The following is a 23,861-nucleotide window of genomic DNA, read 5'->3' as shown; positions in this document are numbered from 1 at the left end:
CAAAAGTTCAAACTTAGGGACAGCTACATCAAAAGTTCAAACTTAGGGACAGCTACATCAAAAGTTCAAACTTAGGGACAGCTACATCAAAAGTTCAAACACAGAGACAGCTACATCAAAAGTTCAAACTTAGGGACAGCTACATCAAAAGTTCAAACTTAGGGACAGCTACATCAAAAGTTCAAACTTAGGGACAGCTACATGAACAGCTCAATCCTAGAGACAGCTACAGGGGTCTACCGATCAGGTCGGTTATCCAACTTGTTCATAATGTACTGCTTAGCTTTAAAACGTCATTTCCCTCAATGTTAAGGATAGACTGTTACTATTACCTTATAAATAGCGTAATATGTCAAGATAACGTAATTAGAGGAAGCAAACACTTTCATTACGGTTTACTAACTTCAACAGCAACAACAACAAATGTAAGTTTGAGAAGTTTGTTAATTAATTTTGGAACATGTATGTAAGAAAATAATTCTAGATTTGTTTATGAGATATGAGGAACGAATGTGTTGGTTGGTTCACTGAATGTCTTGTTTGTTATTATTTTCAGGATTACGTGACAAGTTTGATTGATTGATTCAGTTTTGATAAGTTAAGGGAAGAATATCTGGGCTAATTGATTATTGGTAAGCGAAGGTAACAATAAATGGGCTGATTGAGTTTTGGGAAGTAAAGGTAGGAATATATAGGTTTGATTTATTTTTTTATGAGTGAAAGAAATATTAGACAAAAACAACATAATTTAAGGGTAGAAACGTTAGGCTTAACTGTGCATTGTTAATTATTTTAACTTTAATTCAAAGCTTTCATTTTCTACCTTGAAATTTTGTATTAATGAAGCGACATCGAGTCATTGTTAAGGTAATTTTTCTCCAGCCCTTGGCATTTTTTATTTTACATCTAGCATACGAGTGTCAAAACATTCAAGAAGGACAGCAACCTTTTAGATCACAAGTGGTTCTTAGGATTGTTGATTCTACATTAGTTTGACTTCTATATTAATAATGAAATGCTATTTAAAAGTCTAAAAAAGACTGTACATTTATTTTGTACTATCCATGTAATCAGCTATGGGTTATACTCGAGGTTTATTCAAAACTATACATGTGATATATTATGTACTATATACGTGAGTTATTGTGGACTATTCACGTGGTTTACTGTGGGGTATATATATGGTTTATTTTAAGCTATACATGTGATTTATTGTAAAATAAGCACGTTGTTTATTGTGGACTTTATAAGTTGTGTACAAAATAAAACATGTACTGTAAAAATTACGCTCGGTATACCACACCGTTGTGTAAAAAATAAAACGTGTGTGTAATTTCTTACAGCAAACCACATCGGGCTATCTACTGAGCCCACTAAGGAGAATTGAACCCCTGATTTTAGCGTTGTAAATCCGTAGACTTACCAATGTTTAGCAGAGGGTAATAAAACATGTACAATAAGAATTAACTTCGGTATAGCACATCGTAGTGTAAAACATGAAACTTTTACAGTAGGAATGAGGTTTGCTATATTAAAGTGTTATGTAGAACATAACACATGAACAGTAGGAATGAGATTTGCTACATTAAAGTGTTATGTAGAACATAAAACATGAACAGTAGGAATGAGGTTTGCTATATTAAAGTGTTATGTAGAACATAATACATGAACAGTAGGAATGAGATTTGCTATATTAAAATGATGTGTAGAACATAAAACATGAACAGTAGGAATGAGGTTTGCTATATTAAAATGATATGTAGAACATAAAACATGAACAGTAGGAATGAGGTTTGCTATATTAAAGTGTTATGTAGAACATAAAACATGAACAGTAGGAATGAGGAAAATTAAAATGATATGTAGAACATAAAACATGAACAGTAGGAACGAGGTTTGCTATATTAAAGTGTTATGTAGAACATAGCACATGAACAGTAGGAATGAGAGTTGCTATATTAAAGTGTTATGTAGAACATAAAACATGAACAGTAGGAATGAGGTTTATTAAAATAATGTGTAGAACATAAAACATGAACAGTAGGAATGAGAGTTGCTATATTAAAATGATGTGTAAAACATAAAACATGAACAGTAGGAATGAGGTTTGCTATATTAAAGTGTTATGTAGAACATAACACATGAACAGTAGGAATGAGATTTGCTACATTAAAGTGTTATGTAGAACATAAAACATGAACAGTAGGAATGAGGTTTGCTATATTAAAGTGTTATGCAGAACATAACATATGAACAGTAGGAATGAGATTTGCTATATTAAAGTGTTATGTAGAACATAATACATGAACAGTAGAAATGAGATTTGCTATATTAAAATGATGTGTAGAACATAAAACATGAACAGTAGGGATGAGGTTTGCTATATTAAAGTGTTATGTAGAACATAAAACATGAACAGTAGGAATGAGGTTTGCTATATTAAAGTGTTATGTAGAACATAAAACATGAACAGTAGGAATGAGGATTGCTATATTAAAGTGTTATGTAGAACATAAAACATGAACACTAGGAATGAGATTTGCTATATTAAAATGATGTGTAGAACATAAAACATGAACAGTAGGAATGAGATTTGCTACATTAAAGTGTTATGTAGAACATAAAACATGAACAGTAGGAATGAGGATTGCAATATTAAAGTGTTATGTAGAACATAAAACATGAACACTAGGAATGAGATTTGCTATATTAAAATGATGTGTAGAACATAAAACATGAACAGTAGGAATGAGGTTTGCTATATTAAAGTGTTATGTAGAACATAAAACATGAACAATAGGAATGAAATTTGCTATATTAAAATGTTATGTAGAACATAATACATGAACAGTAGGAATTAGGTTTCCTATATTAAAATGTTATGTAGAACATAAAACATGAACAGTAGGAATGAACTTTGCTACATTAAAGTGTTATGTAGAACATAACACATGAACAGTAGGAATGAGGTTTGCTATATTAAAGTGTTATGTAGAACATAACACATGAACAGTAGGAATGAGATTTGCTACATTAAAGTGTTATGTAGAACATAAAACATGAACAGTAGGAATGAGGATTGCAATATTAAAGTGTTATGTAGAACATAAAACATGAACACTAGGAATGAGATTTGCTATATTAAAATGATGTAGAACATAAAACATGAACAGTAGGAATGAGGTTTGCTATATTAAAGTGTTATGTAGAACATAAAACATGAACAATAGGAATGAAATTTGCTATATTAAAATGTTATGTAGAACATAAAACATGAACAGTAGGAATGAGGTTTGCAATATTAAAATGTTATGTAGAACATAACACATGAACAGTAGGAATGAAGTTTGCTATATTAAAATGATGTGTAGAACATAAAACATGAACAGTAGAAATGAGATTTGCTACATTAAAGTGTTATGTAGAACATAAAACATGAACAGTAGGGATGAGGTTTGCTATATTAAAGTGTTATGTAGAACATAAAACATGAACAGTAGAAATGAGGTTTGCTATGTTAAAGTGTTATGTAGAACATAAACATGAACAGTAGGAATTAGGTTTGCTATATTAAAATGTTATGTAGAACATAAAACATGAACAGTAGGAATGAACTTTGCTACATTAAAGTGTTATGTAGAACATAACACATGAACAGTAGGAATGAGGTTTGCTATATTAAAGTGTTATGTAGAACATAACACATGAACAGTAGGAATGAGATTTGCTATATTAAAACGATGTGTAGAACATAACACATGAACTGTAGGAATGAGATTTGCTATATTAAAGTGTTATGTAGAACATAAAACATGAACACTAGGAATGAGATTTGCTATATTAAAATGATGTGTAGAACATAAAACATGAACAGTAGGAATGAGGTTTGCTATATTAAAGTGTTATGTAGAACATAAAACATGAACAATAGGAATGAAATTTGCTATATTAAAATGTTATGTAGAACATAATACATGAACAGTAGGAATTAGGTTTCCTATATTAAAATGTTATGTAGAACATAAAACATGAACAGTAGGAATGAACTTTGCTACATTAAAGTGTTATGTAGAACATAACACATGAACAGTAGGAATGAGGTTTGCTATATTAAAGTGTTATGTAGAACATAACACATGAACAGTAGGAATGAGATTTGCTACATTAAAGTGTTATGTAGAACATAAAACATGAACAGTAGGAATGAGGATTGCAATATTAAAGTGTTATGTAGAACATAAAACATGAACACTAGGAATGAGATTTGCTATATTAAAATGATGTGTAGAACATAAAACATGAACAGTAGGAATGAGGTTTGCTATATTAAAGTGTTATGTAGAACATAAAACATGAACAATAGGGAAATTTGCTATATTAAAATGTTATGTAGAACATAAAACATGAACAGTAGGAATGAGGTTTGCAATATTAAAATGTTATGTAGAACATAAAACATGAACAGTAGGAATGAGGTTTGCTATATTAAAATGATATGTAGAACATAAAACATGAACAGTAGAAATGAGATTTGCTACATTAAAGTGTTATGTAGAACATAAAACATGAACAGTAGGGATGAGGTTTGCTATATTAAAGTGTTATGTAGAACATAAACATGAACAGTAGGAATTAGGTTTGCTATATTAAAATGTTATGTAGAACATAAAACATGAACAGTAGGAATGAACTTTGCTACATTAAAGTGTTATGTAGAACATAACACATGAACAGTAGGAATGAGGTTTGCTATATTAAAGTGTTATGTAGAACATAACACATGAACAGTAGGAATGAGATTTGCTATATTAAAACGATGTGTAGAACATAACACATGAACGGTAGGAATGAGATTTGCTATATTAAAGTGTTATGTAGAACATAAAACATGAACAGTAGGAATGAGGTATATTAAAATGATGTGTAGAACATAAAACATGAACAGCAGGAATGAGATTTGGTGTATTAAAGTGTTATGTAGAACATAAAACATGAACAGAAGGAATGAGATTTGCTACAATAAAGTGTTATGTAGAACATAACACATGAACAGTAGAAATGAGATTTGCTATATTAAAGTGTTATGTATAACATAAAACATGAACAGTAGGGATGAGATTTGCTATATTAAAGTGTTATGTAGAACATAAAACATGAACAGTGGGAATGAGATTTGCTGTATTAAAGTGTTATGTAGAACATAGAACAATACACTAAGCTGTATTAATACTGACATTTTTTCTATATTGTATTCATACTTTTGCGGAGGTTGGGAAAGTTATGCTTCTGGTTTTAATTAATTTTTCAACTTTATTTACAATCAACCTTGAAACAACTGCTTTTGATATAAAAAAATCACAGGAATATTAATTAAATTAATAATATATTGTCGTCTCTTATTTCGCTTCTTTATATTGAAGATTAGCTTGTTTGGCACAGTGATATATAATGTTTTTTTTTTTATTTGTAAGGTACTTATTGTAATTGTGTTTTCGTAACCAGTCAGATGAACCAATGAATTAATAAATTATTTATCTCTCAAAATATTTGGTTGTTTTTACTCTTAATGTACGTGAAATAATTATACAATAATAAGAGTAAAGAAATGTACCACCTCCAACACTAGCACATTAATTTCTCTCTGACTCCTGAGTGGATATTGAAAGCAAACAAAAACAAAAACTAGGAAGTTGTATCTACTGATTTATTCTCTGTTTAAGCAAAAACTGGCTAAATAACAGACAAACTGATAGAACATTTATCTACACAGAATCAAATCATTTACTTATAACAACCTTACACTTTACAAAATTTATTGACAAACAACTCGGATGAATTCTCGGTTTACCAACACATCTTTTAAAACATTTGAAGAAAAATGTAAACACACACACACATAATTTTTGACACACAACTGTTTTTTTTAAAACGAACGTTTGTTGTTAGCCTAATGATACACAACAATTAAACATGGCGATACGTAATTGGAGTAATAATACTTTGGTATCTGTAAAGGTTTCAGAACTTGACCAACTGAAATTTCACTAGAAAGTACTAAAAGCAAAATTAACACTTAATTCGGCGAATGTTAGAATCTAAAGTACAATTTAACAGAACAAACTATACTAAGTTTATGTTTCGGTGGTATTTCCATGGAGTGGTTTAGCGAGTGTCAAATCGTGTGTGAGATTGGGGAATAAGACCAAGCTTGCGTGCTCAACTTTCCGTGTTGGACAATAGAGGTCTCTACTTTCCACATCTTACCCACCAACTGCTTGCTGTTTAGGGCAAAACTTCGATGGGTTGGTTGTCTGTTGTTTCCACCCCGGATATTAACATTGTAGTTGAGTGGACTTCCCGCTGTCCCATAGTGGAATGTTTTTACTAAGAAATAACATTCCCTCAGTGACTAGAAAATATGGTACAATGGAGTACATTCTTCGACGATATGCTAGTTTCCTCGCTTGAAACGTTTCTATTTACAGACATATAAACTTCCTGAGATTATGAAATGTCAACGTTTCACTTCGATGAAACGTATCCTGAGATTTAGCTTCTCTGAGCCTTTCATAATTATCCGTAACTAACCTTTCTTTTGTAACACATTTAGTAAAATAAACCTATGTAAATATCGACAAATGTACGTGAATCTATTTTAAGTTTATAGATATACTTACACAAACATACAAAAACAGTTGTGATTTATACATAAAAGGTTTACGTTACCTAAGTCGATATGATAAAACCTGATATTTTTATCTGTTTCAGTTTGAACACAATGTCATACTTGTCAAGATACCGTAAATATCACCTGACATTATTTGTATTTTCTAACAATGTCAAATATATATTATTACATTTCGTTAAAACCACAAGTATATGATTTATCATAACCTTCTTTTTTCAGCGATTTTGGTTTCAAATGTGATTAAGGTATCGGAGCTTGATACTGATTTCCGTTCTTTAAATCTTCCTATATTTAAGCTATAATTAAACACTGAGAGCTCGGTTTGAAACGTCTCTCTGGTTTGAGACATTATTTAACAACTAGGAGCTAATGGGAAAGGTGTCAGAGAAGATATTCGTGAAGTTAAATTTAGATTCAAACTCATTTAACAGTTGGAGATATGATATAGTAGAATATAATATTTAACTATATAATACCTCTACTTATTTTCCATTCATCATATGAAGTGCTTTTTTATTTCAAAAATTACGTCTGTTTATTCTTTCTATTTTTAATTTTTTTCAAATTTGTTTACTTACTTTTTACTTGATGTTTCCTCAGATTTATGTTTTGAATAAAAAACAAAAATAGCAAATAAATATATCAAATAAATATAACACCATTCCCCCCTCCCCAGGTTTTCCTACCCTCGTCTTTGACTTTCAAATCGTACTATAGCAAGAGAAGTGACACCACACAACCTGTCACTTTGACCACCCACCCAATAAAACCTATTTCCTCTTTGTCAATTTATATTCTTTGTATTCCGTTTCATAATTTTATCTTCGGTTTCTAACATATTTAATAATTAAATTTTCGTATAATATGCTTCTTCAGTTCCTGACATATTTAATAACCAAAATCTGCTATGATATGTTTCTTCAGTTTCTAACGTACTTAATAACCAAAATCTGCTATGATATGTTTCTTCAGTTTCTAACGTACTTAATAACCAGAATCTACTATGATATGTTTCTTCAGTTCCTGACATATTTAATAATCAGAATCTACTATGATATGTTTCTTCAGTTCCTGACATATTTAATAATCAGAATCTACTGTGATATGTTTCTTCAGTTTCTAACGTATTTAATAACCAGAATCTACTGTGATATGTTTCTTCAGTTTCTAACGTATTTAATAACCAAAATCTGCTATGATATGTTTCTTCAGTTTCTAACGTATTTAATAACCAGAATCTACTGTGATATGTTTCTTCAGTTTCTAACGTATTTAATAACCAAAATCTGCTATGATATGTTTCTTCAGTTTCTAACGTATTTAATAACCAGAATCTACTGTGATATGTTTCTTCAGTTTCTAACGTATTTAATAACCAGAATCTACTATGATATGTTTCTTCAGTTTCTAACGTATTTAATAACCAGAATCTACTATGATATGTTTCTTCAGTTTCTAACGTATTTAATAACCAGAATCTACTATGATATGTTTCTTCAGTTTCTAACGTATTTAATAACCAGAATCTACTATGATATGTTTCTTCAGTTTCTAACGTATTTAATAACCAGAATCTACTATGATATGTTTCTTCAGTTTTTAACGTATTTAATAACCAGAATCTACTATGATATGTTTCTTCAGTTTTTAACGTATTTAATAACCAGAATCTACTATGATATGTTTCTTCAGTTTTTAACTTATTTAATAACCAGAATCTACTATGATATGTTTCTTCAGTTTCTAACGTATTTAATGATATAACTTGATATTACATGTCTTTTTGTTTTCTAATATATATAATAAATTGAGCTTAATATGATATATTTCTTTGGTTTCTGACGAATTTAATAAACAAAGTTTAATATGATATAAGTGTTTAGTTTTTCATATATTTAATAACCCGATCTTTATAAGTATATGCTTATATAGTTTCTGAAATATTCAAAAACCAGAACTTAATATGATACGCTTCTGTAGTTTCTCACGTATTTAACAACCACAGCTTAATATGATACGCTTCTCTAGTTTCTCACGTATTTAACAACCACAGCTTAATATGATATGCTTCTTTGGTTTCTCACGTATTTAATAATTAGAGCTTAATGCGAGATGTTTTTTTGCATCTCATATAATTCAACTTTTGAGCTTCACGTAAAAGGCTTCTTTTACATCGATTGTTTCGAAGATTATAGAGAAGTAATATTTTAATGGTCATTTCAAAGCCATCAGGCCTAAGACACTACTGATTCTTCTTCGCTGACTTCTTTTTGTGGCATTATAAAATGTTGTAATGGTAGGTCTTCCTCACTGATTCCTGGATAAACTGGAATAAATGGCGGCCATCCAATTAATGCCGGATCGCTGCAGAAAAAAGAACCCGGATCGTTATGACAACTGTAGTCATAATAATCATACTCCAGTCCATCTTCAGATTCTCCAATTGAAAACTCCGATAATGACTGAGTCGATGCGACGATGCTTTCTGACTTTAGAGATTTATCTTTTAACTTCTCTACAGACCTCATGTCTGTTGAACAGATATTTCTAACAGCCTTGTATGCGTGATGACGTGGCATGTTTTGACGAACCCCCTCGCTGCGTGGTTTTCGTTGTGGTGTAACTGCTGCTATTGGGAGTTTTCGTTTAGTTACTGGTGTTAAACACCGTCGTTGAAGGACAGACGGACAAGGGCTTTGTGGTGGAGTGAGGGTGCAGACACTACTTGTAGATCTGAAAAGAAAGGTGTTGCATAGTAGTTCCTCAGGACTAACTTTGTCTTGATTGGCTACTGCCTTGTCTTGACGTCGGAGGGAAGCGGGGGAACAAGAGAGATCCGATACTGAGGTCGTACCAGTTAAAAGTTTGACTTTTGGGCAAGGTTCTCGAATATCGTGGACAGATGAACAGGGTGAATCCGAACACAGGCTGTTGCGTTTCTGGCGACATCTGTTGTAGGCTTCTTGTAAAACCAGCAAGATGGTGATGGCACAGCCAACAACCGAAGCCAACACCACAAGGGTCAGGTGTACAGCACTGAAGTTGACCTTTTCTGATGAAGGACCATCCCAAACTGATGTTAGGCTACTGACTTTCAAACCTGAATGGAATAACATAAAACTAATTAATATCGCTTGTCATTTAAAAATTACATAATGTCTCAGAATATCATCAGAAACGTTTACCTTTTGTGTAAAACCTCAAAATGAACTCTCCCTCGGTGGAAATCGACCCATTAGATGTGTGAAGATCTATCCGTAGAGTCGAGCTGTAGGATTCTACCGAAGCATAGGGCATCTGGTTATTCACAGTGGTCAACAGAGTTCCGACAGGTGAAGTGCTATCTCTAACCGTCAGCCATAACTCGGAGTCGAGATCTACCTTAACAAACTGGACGCTCAGTTTACCTTCTGGCCAGGCCTCAAGAGTCCAAAAGCTGGGTTGAAGAGTACCGGGAGATATTCTCGCTGTCAGAGTTCCGTTAGTTGTGACGTTCACCTTGCAGCTAGAGTTACAATCAACCTTTAGAAAGAGATCATCAGATATGGTCGTGGTGTCCTCTGTTGACAAATAAAAGCAACACGTTCGTTATTATAATTGTATTGATTATTCCGATGGAAAAGTAGAACCCTTTACATCAACATTTTATAAAAGCGCTTTAATTTTAATATTAAGTACAATTTAAAGATAGTTAAAGTAAATGTAAAACTAACTAGAGCGATTTCAGTAACACTTCCCTTCTATAGCCTCCCAACTTGAGTGACACTTCCCTCCTCATAACTTCCCGACTAGAGGGACACTTTCCTCCCTATAGCCTTCTGACCAGAGTGACACTTCCCTCCTCATAACTTCCCAACTCGAGGGATACTTCCTTTCTCATAACTTCCCGACTAGAGTGACACTTCCCTCCTCATAACCTCCCGACTAGAGTGACATCTCTCCGCCCATAACTTTCCAACTAGAGTGACACTTCCCTTCCCATAACCTCTCAACGACACTGCATAAAATGGAACACAATATGAAAACAACTAGCGACAGTTTAGTCCGGTCTTATTATGTTTAAGAAATGTAAGGAGCTCACCAGATACCATTTAAACGGACCTAAACAAATTATAAGTATACTTTAGTAGACATTTTGTACACAAACATATCAAGACCTTATCAAATACTTTAAAAACGTATAACATTATGTCAATAGAATAACATTATAGCTTTATTTACTAATAATATAAAGTACGGCATAGTTTAGATAAGGCAAAAACATACACAAGTTACAGTGGTAATTTATCTCTTTATCGAACATAGGGTATACATAATAAAGGCTCAACTGATGTTAGGCCTAACACGAGTTGACTTAGAGTTTTTTGTGTCTGCGAATACAATTATTTTCTTTATTATTATTCTATAACTTCCGTATTTAAAGAAGTACTGTTGTAGTGGGATAATGATTTGACCATAAACGTTTTGTGGGTCTCTGCTAGTACAATAACAGTACGGGGTCCACTTATCTTTTTAGATGATTCCTTGTGACTGTTTTACAGTAAAACAATAGAAATAACTAACCAAAACATTCACTAAAAACACATGGTTCCGATTCGGTAGATTCTCCTTGACAATGAACGTCGTCACTAGGGGTGCTGCACAGCCGATAGCGACTACGAACACCAGAGTTGCAGGTTGACGAACACCGTGACCAGGGGCTCCACTTACTCCACCATGCCTTTGACCCACCTAAAGAAAGTTAGAGAATCAGGCTCGTTAGTTGATTTTGTACAAACCTTATTTACCCTGATTATTTTGGTTCGAATTTCGCACAATGCTATACGAGAGCCATTTACTCTAGCCGTCCCTAATTTAGTAGTGATAGACTAGAGGGATAGCAGCTAGTCAACATCATCCACCGCCAGTTATTTGGGATTCTCACTAACCTCCCTAAGGTTTCGAGTCGACCACCTTAATCACCAGACCATAGCAAGCCTCCTATAATTAGATGTTTAAAGTACTCAAGGAGAATCTAGTTACACATCAGGTTGTAAGGAGAATCTAGTTACACATCAGGTTGTAAGGAGAATTTAATCACACATCAGGTTGTAAGGAGAATTCAATTACACATCAGGTTGTGAGGAGAATCTAGTTAATCATCTGGTTGTAAGGAGAATTTAGTTACACATCAGGTTGTAAGGAGAATCTAGTTACACATCAATTTATTGTAATATACGTTTTATGTTATTGAACATCGTAGCTGATTACCCATAAGAAACCTTTCGTACCTAATATTACTTTAGTGCACTGCATACCACAGAATTATTTGTGTATTAGTTAATTAAAGTGTAGGTTGAAACCAAGTAAAGATGTCATGAAACTGGAATACTCAGAATATACATATAGAATGTTATAAGATTATCTTATGTAAGTATATTGTTATGTAAACGTATCAGACACGTAAATAGATATTATATCACCTAATATACAGTTAGGGTTTAGTATTTCATCACGTAAGCATGCATGAAATGTGAATAGGTAAATAAGGCAAAAACCTAGCACTCCAATAACTCTAACGGCTTAAAAGTATACTAACAGATCTCTACTTAGCTATAATGATAAATTACATAGACAAATCACTAATATTAAACTACAAACACGCTGGCTTAGATGTTGTCACAAAGTTTGAACAAGTGAGGAATTACAATACTTTACTTCTTTACAAAGAAATCTCTGACTCATCAGCGCCCCCTGGTAGCTGCGCAGTATGTCTTATAATTTGCAATGTTTAAACTATGGGTTTGATACCTGCAGTGGATAGAGTAAAGAAAGCCTACTGTGTAACCTTCACATACAAACTAGATTCTTCAATAAGGAAACTTCTGGATCTCAGAAAACGTTTTGCAACCTCTTTAATAAAGGATCAGTTTTCTTCTGAATAAATGTGTATATTATCTCTTCGTTTAGTATGTATTGTGATAGTCGTGGTTTAATGTTAATAAATAAGGTATGTTTAGCTTTGTGGTTTAATGTTAATAAATGAGGTATGTTTAGCTTTGTGGTTTGATGTTAATAAATGAGGTATGTTTAGCTTAGTGGTTTAATGTTAATAAATGAGGTTATGTTTAGCTTTGTGGTTTAATGTTAATAAATGAGGTATGTTTAGCTTAGTGGTCTAATGTTAATAAATGAGGTATGTTTAGCCTAGTGGTCTAATGTTAATAAATGAGGTATGTTTAGCTTAGTGGTTTAATGTTAATAAATGAGGTATGTTTAGCTTAGTGGTCTAATGTTAATAAATGAGGTATGTTTAGCTTAGTGGTTTAATAGTAATAAATGAGGTATGTTTAGCTTAGTGGTTTAATGTTAATAAATGAGGTATGTTTAGCTTAGTGGTTTAATGTTAATAAATGAGGTATGTTTAGCTTAGTGGTTTAATGTTAATAAATGAGTTATGTTTAGCTTAGTGGTTTAATGTTAATAAATGAGGTATGTTTAGCTTAGTGGTTTAATGTTAATAAATGAGGTATGTTTAGCTTAGTGGTTTAATAGTAATAAATGAGGTATGTTTAGCTTAGTGGTTTAATGTTAATAAATGAGGTATGTTTAGCTTAGTGGTTTAATGTTAATAAATGAGGTATGTTTAGCTTAGTGGTTTAATGTTAATAAATGAGGTATGTTTAGCTTAGTGGTTTAATGTTAATAAATGAGGTATGTTTAGCTTAGTGGTTTAATAGTAATAAATGAGGTATGTTTAGCTTTGTGGTTTAATGTTAATAAATGAGGTATGTTTAGCTTTGTGGTTTAATGTTAATAAATGAGTTATGTTTAGCTTTGTGGTTTAATGTTAATAAATGAGTTATGTTTAGCTTAGTGGTTTAATGTTAATAAATGAGGTATGTTTAGCTTAGTGGTTTAATGTTAATAAATGAGGTTATGTTTAGCTTAGTGGTTTAATGTTAATAAATGAGGTATGTTTAGCTTAGTGGTTTAATGTTAATAAATGAGGTATGTTTAGCTTAGTGGTTTAATGTTAATAAATGAGGTATGTTTAGCTTAGTGGTTTAAGGTTAATAAATGAGGTATGTTTAGCTTAGTGGTTTAATGTTAATAAATGAGTTATGTTTAGCTTAGTGGTTTAATGTTAATAAATGAGGTATGTTTAGCTTAGTGGTTTAATAGTAATAAATGAGGTATGTTTAGCTTAGTGGTTTAATGTTAATAAATGAGGTTATGTTTAGCTTAGTGGTTTAATGTTAATAAATGAGGTATGTTTAGCTTAGTGGTTTAATGTTAATAAATGAGGTATGTTTAGCTTAGTGGTTTAATGTTAATAAATGAGGTATGTTTAGCTTAGTGGTTTAATGTTAATAAATGAGGTATGTTTAGCTTAGTGGTTTAATGTTAATAAATGAGGTATGTTTAGCTTAGTGGTTTAATGTTAATAAATGAGGTATATTTAGCTTAGTGGTTTAATGTTAATAAATGAGGTATGTTTAGCTTAGTGGTTTAATAGTAATAAATGAGGTATGTTTAGCTTAGTAGTTTAATGTTAATAAATGAGTTATGTTTAGCTTAGTGGTTTAATGTTAATAAATGAGGTTATGTTTAGCTTAGTAGTTTAACAGTAATAAATGAGGTATGTTTAACTTACAGCCCCTGGTAGTATACTCAACCCCGTTTAATTGTGAGGTACAAAAGCTGCAAACGTTAAAATGTTTCGAAATGCTTTAGTAAAAACTGGTACATTCTGGCCATTGTCTTATCTGGTTATTTTCAAATTTTATTTCATAATAAAATAACTTAGTAGGGTTAGGCCTACTTCAGAGATATCATTTATTCCATTAAATGAGTTGATACCGTTTTTCTTTCTAGTTTCCTTTTTATATACGTGGAATATTCATCAATTATTCTCAGTTGCCAGTTGTTGGACCTTTCCTTCCAGTCCTTGAGTGCGACTAAAGAATATTTTTGTCGCGTATAGTGTTAAGAGTGCAGAACGCTTACCTGGATCGATGTTCCGAGGTCTGCACAAGGTTTTCAGTTGAAACACAGCGCCGTTGGCGGCGACACTGACGTACGTGAAACAAAACGTTTGGTACATGGAACTGAATAAATCGCACGGTAATGTCAGAGAATGTTTAGTGTTGTCGATCCTAGTTTCCAAGATGTACTCTGTGATTGGTGGCGAGGACCTGCGTCCGTACACTCGAATGAGATCTCCGCTGAGTATGCATGGTGGATACTCATAAATCACCAGGACATCTTCATCGCATGGAAAGATGTGTGACTGGGGAACACTGAGATCGTAGCGAGAACTCCATATCACCTGGATGTGAGGACTTTTAGCAATCGGGGGGAGCATTTTCTGACTCCCCACAAGTCGAACCTGCCAAGAATAATAACTAACGTAAATAAAAAGTAAGGGAGACAAAGAATTGTATGCTCTAGTTAAACAATAATGTAACAATACATATGTAACAATAATGTAACAATATATATGTAAAAAACGGCTGGTTTGGGTTGAATTTTGTTTTTATACAGAGGAGCGAACAACGTTTCGACCTTCTCCGGTCATCGTCAAGTTCACAAAGAAAGAAAGAGGTAACTGACCGATAGCTGACCACATGTTTTCTCGTCATCACTGATTAATAATGTAACAATGTATAAAGTATGACACTGAACTGAAACAATAACATAATGTTATATAAAGTATGAAACTCAAATGAAACAATAACGTAACATTATATAAAGTATGAAACTCAAATGAAACAATAACGTAACATTATATAAAGTATGAAACTCAAATGAAACAATAATATAACATTAGATAAAGTATGAAACACAACTGAAACAATAATATAGCATTAGATATAGTATGAAACACAACTGAAACAATAATATAACATTAGATATAGTATGAAACACAACTGAAACAATAATATAGAATTATATATAGTATGAAACACAACTGAAACAATAATATAACATTATATATAGTATGAAACACAACTGAAACAATAATATAACATTAGATATAGTATGAAACACAACTGAAACAATGATATAGCATTATATATAGTATGAAACACAACTGAAACAATGATATAGCATTAGATATAGTATGAAACACAACTGAAACAATAATGAAACATTATATATAGTATGAAAGACGACTGAAACAATAATATAATATTATGTAAAATATGTCACACAAATAAAACAATAATATAACATTGTATAAAGTACATTATGAAACAAACTACATATTGCCAATATGACCCCCACCCACAAAACCCACTACATATAGACATCATGAGACCCTCCCATTAAACATTCCACATATAGATAGAATGAGCCTCACCCATAGAAAATAACACAAATACACAACATAAGTTACTGATATAACATGCTACACATAAACAGCATGGCTCTCACCCTTAAAACATATTACATAAATAGCAAGAATTCCACCCATGTAACATACAATACAAATGGCAATAACTGAACCTATGAAAAATAGTACATAGATAGTAATAACTCTCATCCATAAAACAGAGTTTATGGATAGAAAGAAAAATATTACACATAGCTAGCATGAGCCACATCCATAAAACGTACGATATACGTTTTTAGATAACAAGGTTATGTAACGTATAGTAACAATTCTTCAACTTTTGGCACGGTGATGTGTAAAACACAAAAACTCTGTCTAACTTACTAAAGAACGAATATCTGGTACAAATGTGTTAACAATGCTGTGCGTTTCACACTCAGTTCTCTTTTGGCCACATCTTTTTCTTTTTTTTCACACTCAAGGTTATTTGTATTAGATATCATAACTTTTTGTCAACATACATCAATAAACCAGAGTAAGTAAGTAACACTTGATAATTACCCTCATTAGCTTTAGAATAGCAACTCTATTATTCGGAACAGACTTAAACTCTACAGAACCTTTCATATTGTTTAAAATATACTGTGATAGCTTTTCTTCTATAAAACACTGCTCGTAACTCTTTGTAATTTAGGTTAACAGTTTCTTGTCATCAGCTACGTCCAATCGATACAGCCGAATCAAGCATGACTATTTAAGCTAATTTATTAAGCTAATATCACGTGCTCTTAATATAAAAACTATAACTCATAATATTTAGAACCAGTCAAGTGAAATCGAAAGTACTATAAATAATAAACGTATATAATTCAAAACAAATACCACATCGTGCATGACTAATTCACAAAGCCTCGTTTGTTAAAAATATAAATAATTAGACAATTACTACTTATTATGGCCATTAAGTGTTTTGGCTAGAATATGGATAGCTCTTTAAATTTTGGTTATAATTTTATAAAAGTGGAGATGATTTTTCCTGGAACTAACTGCACTAAAAATCCATGAAGTTCATGTTTTAAAAGTAGCCATTTATCCAATAGTGTCATTATTGATTCCTATTACAATACGTTTACAAACTTTAGTTTATTTATCCAATAGTGTCATTATTGATTCTTATTACAATACGTTTACAAACTTTAGTTTATTTATCCAATAGTGTCATTATTGATTCCTATTACAATACGTTTACAAACTTTAGTTTATTTATCCAATAGTGTTATTATTGATTCTTATTACAATACGTTTACAAACTTTAGTTTATTTATCCAATAGTGTCATTATTGATTCTTATTACAATAAGGTTACAAACTTTAGTTTATTTATCCAATAGTGTTATTATTGATTCTTATTACAATACGTTTACAATCTTTAATTTGTTTATCCAACAGTGTCATTATTGATTCTTATTACAATACGTTTACCACCTTTAGTTTATTCGCAGTTTAATACATTTGTCAGTTTATGAGGTTTATGTTTTTGTTAAACGTTACAGTTATGCCTCAGGCAGTTCTCGTTGTAAAATGATTGGACTGGCTCGGTTTATTACGAACAGTAGTTTATTTTTAAGCCCACAGGTGGCTCAGCGGTGAGCTAGAGGACTTATAACCCTAAGTCTCCTGCTGGTACAGCGGTAGGTCTACAGATTTATTGTTTGTTTGTTTGTTTTGAAATTTCGCACAAAGCTACTCGAGGGCTATCTGTGCTAGCCGTCCCTAATTTAGCAGTGTAAGACTAGAGGGAAGGCAGCTAGTCATCACCACCCACCGCCAACTCTTGGGCTACTCTTTTACCAACGAATAGTGGGATTGACCGTCACATTATACGCCCCCACGGCTGGGAAAGCGAGCATGTTTAGCGCGACGCGGGCGCAAACCCGCGACCCTCGGATTACGAGTCGCACGCCCTACAGATTTATAACGCTAAAATCAGGGTTTCGATTCTCCTCGGTGGACTTAGCAGATAGCCCAATGTGGCTTTGCTTACGAAAACACACATAACTGTAACCCTAAAGATCAGAATTTAATCTCTATTTAAGGCACAGTTTAGATAGTCCATTGAGTACTTTTGATAAACTAAACGCGATGGTAAAAAAAAAAAAAATGTCGAAAATCAATAGTTACGAGACATAAGTTTTTTACTGAAAGAAAGTGTTTGTTCCAGTTTCAAACCTGGTATATTCCTGGCTTATCAAACACTCGACAGTCGACTATAACATCCTCTAGAGGGTTATTTCCTGGCCAGCTTTTCACTTCAGTTCGAAACACTGTACTCGATTGAAACCAAGAAGAACCTTCATAGACAACTTGAAAATTTGGCCCGAGGTATTCTAGTTCTATACTGCTCCAATAGATACCGGCATTGTTTGGCTCGCACTTGATATCTGATGAAGTTAGACGCACAGTGACGTCAGAGCTGTAGGTTTCCGCAAGAAGTGGTACTTGAACCGAAACCTCTGGCCATGAAACATTAGCTAGGCTCGTTGTGGCTAGTGTTCTCTTCTGAAATAGAGGGAAGCAAACATATTACAGACATATAACGAGTCATGATAACACAATAGTACCAGTTTTTAACTGCGTTCAATTCTTATATTTACAACAGTACAGTCACTCAATTTTTACTGTAGACTACTCTGGTTTTTAGGACTATTTCTCATTAATTTTTCTACATCTCCACCGCACTGTTCACTATTCACACATCATTTATTTTATGTTGTACTGTTATACATACAGTACATGTTTACAAAGATACAGTACATCTTTACAGAAATACAGTACATCTTTAAAGAGATATAGTACATCTTTAGAGAGATATAGTTCATCTTTACAGAGATACAGTACATCTTTACAGAGATACAGTACATCTTTACAGAGATACAGTACATCTTTACAGAGATATAGTACATCTTTACAGAGATACAGTACATCTTTACAGAGATACAGTACATCTTTACAGAGATACAGTACATCTTTACAGAGATATAGTACATCTTTACAGAGATATAGTACATCTTTACAGAGATACAGTACATCTTTACAGAGATACAGTACATCTTTATAACGATACAGTACATCTTTACAAAGATACAGTACATCTTTACAGAGATATAGTACATCTTTACAAAGATACAGTACATCTTTACAAAGATACAGTACATCTTTACAAAGATACAGTACATCTTTACAGAACTAAAGACCTTGCATATGAGATTAAGAATGTTATTTGTTAAGTTTAATCTTTTTCTATAAACGTTAATGTTCTATACTACGCTTTTAACTTAGACGTTTTGTGTTGTTGTGTCGACAGAGAGAGATTTGACGTAGCTTGTTAATCTCATGGTTTAATATCCAGAAGTTCTTCTTGAATGTTTTAGTTAGGCTATAGTAGGTGATTATTGATTTTTAAGTGTGTTGGTAATTTACAATATTTATGGTGTAGCGAACTATTATTTGATTGAGTTAGTTAATTATTTCAGTTGTGGAATATAAAGTATGTATTCTTGACAATGTAATAGATGATGTGTCATGAGATGTTAAAGGCACGAGAGATTAGCAAACAAGTGATATTGTTGCATTACAATTTACTGTAAAATTAGGACTATAAGAAAACATTAGCTAAGCTAACTTGTAGTCTTGGTAACAACACACTTTCTTTACCAATAAATGGCCTGAAATTTGCATTACTTTTACGAGACAGAACAATTAATATAATTCACTTCTGAAAACAAAACAAAAAACATTATAAATCAATTAGAAAATAGCTCATTGTAATAATAACGTATTGTAATAATAACTCATTGTAATAATAACGTATTGTAATAATACACTATGTAACACAAATTTTGTTCCCGGATAGTATGTGTTATTTCGTAATTGCTTATGTTGTAAAAGTACAGAAAATGGTCATTATTCCCTTCAAACTTTGCTTTTGTGACCTGGATAATGAAATTTAGAAATTAACCTATTTTCTATGTAAAAACAGGCAAATTTGCACATTTTCATTTACATAATAATACAACATATGAATCAAGATTTACATGTATTTATACTAAGTTATATAAAAGTGAACAAAAATGTTTAGAAGTGAGTAGTTTCTCAAGATTTGCGACTGTAATGTGAATAACTTTCATGTATTAGCCCCTAAATCATGTTTTCGTTATACGCTCCTCGGTGGTAGCGGCGTTCAAAGTCCAGTATATCTTGCTGGAAGTGCTCGCCTTGCTCCTCTGAATATGGTCCCATGTTCTCCTTGAATTTATCAAGATGAACGTCAAGGATATGGACTTTCAGGAACATCCTGTAGCCCATTTTGCTGTAGTTCTTCACCAGAGCCACAACCAGTTCCACATAATTTTCGGACTTGTGATTGTCCCGAACCACTGCAACAAAGCTGCCCCAAGCTTTTTTCCTTCCTACTGAGTTTCTTGGGGAATTCTGTGCACTCCAGGATCTTCTTTCTTTGTGGTTCAACGAAGACACCAGCTTTGACTTTTGCCTCAGACGACTTATGGAAGAAGTCTCGAAGGTACTTGAAGGTTGTAGACTCCTTATCAAGAGCTGTGACAAATTGTTTCATAAGACCCAATTTTATGTGCAATGGTGAGAACAACACCTTCTGGAGGTCCACTAGTGGCTCACACTTAACATTGTGCCTACCCACAGAGAACTCGGTCCGTTGTGGCCAGTGCTTCCTGTTGTAGTGCGCTGTGGTGTTCCTGCTCTCCCAATGGGAAAGATAACAGGAAAACTTGGTAAAGCCTCCTTGGATAGGTCTATGTGTTCACATAGGCAGCTAGAACTAAACTGAAGTGGTGAATGGTGAACCCCTGTATATACATTACTATGGAAAGTTCTAGAAAATTTTTAAAGATTCTTGAAAAGTCTCGTCAGTTCTACAACATTCTAAGAAATTCTTGTAAGTTCTAGAAAATTCTTTATCAGCTACTCTGCACTGAATCTCCCTGGAATGTTCTGGAAAATGGGTAATTTTGAAATTTCATTACCAGGGTCACAAAAGGGAAGTTTGATGAGAAAAATAGGTCATTTCTATATACTTTAGACATAAGCAATTGGGAAATAACATTTTCTGCCCAGGAACAAGAAAAAGTAAAAAATTTGTTACATAATGCTGTTGTAATCATAACTCATTGTTTCTTAATAATAAACACGAAAATTAATAATCACCTACCATAGCTTAACTTGTATTTTATGATAATTAAACTGTGCTAGATCTTTGGAGAAACCGGTATGTTAAGCAAGTCTCTCATTACGTCAAACCTTCCTCTAGTAAACAAAATATAGGTAACGCATAAAACAAAATCAGTATCTTAAACTAGAAAAAGATCCAGGATAGACGGCAAATTTATTGGTATCTTATATTATTAAAACATTTAGGCTAGACGGGAAATTAAGTATCTTATACCATTAGAAGATCTAGGCTAGACAGGAAATAGTTTAACTTATACTATTAGAAGATCTAGGCTAGACGGAAAATAAATTATCTTATATTATTAGAAGATCTAGGCTAGATGGGAAATAAATTATCTTATACTATTAGAAGATCTAGGCTAGACGGGAAATAATTTAACTTATACTATTAGAAGATCTAGGCTAGGCGACATTTGAATAAGTAACTTATAGTTAAAAAAGATCTAGCCTATATGGCAACTGAATCAATATCTTATGCTAACACAAATATCGAGGTTTTATTGTGTTCTAATGTCATATTTTTTAAGGTTCCGGATCAAATGATACGATATCTTGAGAACCACTTTTATTCACGGAATGCACCCAGATAGATGTGTTTAAAATGTTTTCGCATATAGTTGTATGGTGTGAGATGTGTGACATGTTGAGACATGTTACTTAAACTTTATGGCTTTTTATAAAAAGTAATAACACCGAGTTACCGAAACGGTTTATATTTGATTACGTTTATGAAAGATGAAATCACAGAGAAACATCGAAACTCCCGTCCTTTATATTTCTTTATCATTCACATGAATTACGTGAGGGGATTAATTACCTAAGGTACATGAATTGTAAGAGATGCATGAATTACACGAAGTACATGAATTGTAAGAATTAAAAAATAAGTTATTTAGAAAGCATGAATTACACGAAGTACATGAATTGTAAGAATTAAAAAATAAGTTATTTAGAAAGCATGAATTACACGAAGTACATGAATTGTAAGAATTAAAAAATAAGTTATTTAGAAAGCATGAATTACACGAAGTACATGAATTGTATGAATTAAAAAATAAGGTATTTAGAAAGCATAAATTACACGAAGTACATGAATTGTATGAATTAAAAAATAAGTTATTTAGAAAGCATGAATTACACGAAGTACATGAATTGTATGAATTAAAAAATAAGTTATTTAGAAAGCATGAATTACACGAAGTACATGAATTGTATGAATTAAAAAATAAGTTATTTAGAAAGCATGAATTACATGTGTAATATAAGCTGCATGAGTTATCTAAGATATACAAGGTGCATGAATTAGACGCGTTATATAAGTTACGTAAGTTATCTAAGATATACAAGGTGCATGAATTAGACGCGTTATATAAGTTACGTAAGCTATCTAAGATATATAAGGTGCGTGAATTACATGTGTCATACGAGTTACGTGAGTTCCACGAACAACACGAAGAAATATCTTTAGTAAAGAGGATTAAGTTAAAAAAATCATTATAAACTTTTCTTTAGGTTTGTAATAGCTGATTGAAAATTATATGAAAGCGATATGACCATTCTGACCTGACCTTGTTCTCCGTGATGAGACGGAAAATGAAGTGTCCAGGGCGATGGATTAGTCCGCATGGAACGTTCCACTTTCCATAGGTAGAATAGCGAGGAACTGCATGTGTCGCTAGTTCTATCGGTTCACCTTTCGTATATTGAAGGAGTTGTATGAAGAGGGCGTTGCTATCGTTATATGGAAGCTTGTAGGTTAATAGCAAATCGCCAGAGAGCGCCACATAGTTGTCTGATGTATATAACCCGTATCCTGTGACACCTGTAACCAGAGATTCCGTGATACTGGTGGCGTAAGGACAACATAACTTACACTGTTTTCTTAATAGACTGGTTTCATTATTTAAAATAATGGTATATGTGTAAAGTTAATGCAAAACACTTTTTATGAATAAAAAACTTTAAAACATTCGACTTATGATTAAAAAAAAGAGATTTTTAACCTTCGCCAGAATACACAAATATAACACTGGTAGACGATAACCCTGAAACCAAAATTCAAACACTAAACTAACTAACACATTCACATGACAACCCTGAATCCAAAACAGACTGTAACCTTCCCCTTTCGGTGATGGGTTTGTGCAATATCTGGGTAGGAAATTCCAAAATATTAAATGGGTCGTATCTAACATTACATGTAATGAAAACACTTTTTCCAAAAGGGAAGTAAGTGCAGGGATTTGACCTTCTGTTAACGTTTTAACCTTTCGTAAACCTGAAGATGACCTAAGAAGATAGAAACGTTGTTCTCTGCTTTATTATTAAAAGCGTTAATACCCATACCAGCCGTCCTGAGATACATTTTTATTTCAAGTGGGTTTCTCGTCACTACGAAATGCATGGCTGGTTAATATCTATTCTTCGAAAGCAATGTAAACAAGACAGTAGAGATGGTATTTGTATTATCCACATATAATAACAAGAAAAAGAAATAACATGTAGCAATATATATATATATACGTAGAAAATTATTCAATCACAATTCGATTTATCCTATTCCTCTCTGTTAACATTCTATAACACTGAG

At 32.4% G+C, this 23,861-nt stretch overlaps 1 protein-coding gene across 2 annotated transcripts in view; it reads right to left on the bottom strand.

Moving 5' to 3' along the window:
• Positions 1-8,283: 8,283 nt before the first annotated feature.
• The window catches only part of LOC143230058 (uncharacterized), a 51,709-nt gene continuing 36,131 nt past the window's right edge, over positions 8,284-23,861 (bottom strand). Inside the window, exons 1-6 of one of the 2 annotated variants that reach the window (XM_076463055.1) lie at positions 22,835-23,042; positions 18,236-18,565; positions 14,678-15,059; positions 11,252-11,419; positions 9,874-10,248; positions 8,284-9,788 (exon numbers count right to left, since the gene is read on the bottom strand). In XM_076463055.1, the coding sequence (XP_076319170.1) occupies positions 8,923-9,788; positions 9,874-10,248; positions 11,252-11,419; positions 14,678-15,059; positions 18,236-18,565; positions 22,835-22,897 (2,184 nt within the window). In that variant the 5' untranslated portion in view covers positions 22,898-23,042 and the 3' untranslated portion in view covers positions 8,284-8,922. Of the gene's footprint in view, positions 9,789-9,873; positions 10,249-11,251; positions 11,420-14,677; positions 15,060-18,235; positions 18,566-22,834; positions 23,094-23,861 lie in introns of those variants that run through there. The other variant, XM_076463054.1, reaches the window with a different exon arrangement.

This window comes from Tachypleus tridentatus, chromosome 10 (assembly GCF_004210375.1).
Source record: "Tachypleus tridentatus isolate NWPU-2018 chromosome 10, ASM421037v1, whole genome shotgun sequence".
NCBI lineage: Eukaryota > Metazoa > Arthropoda > Merostomata > Xiphosura > Limulidae > Tachypleus > Tachypleus tridentatus.
Note: the sequence above shows the minus strand (reverse complement) of the source record. Positions and strands in the feature narration are given on the sequence as shown.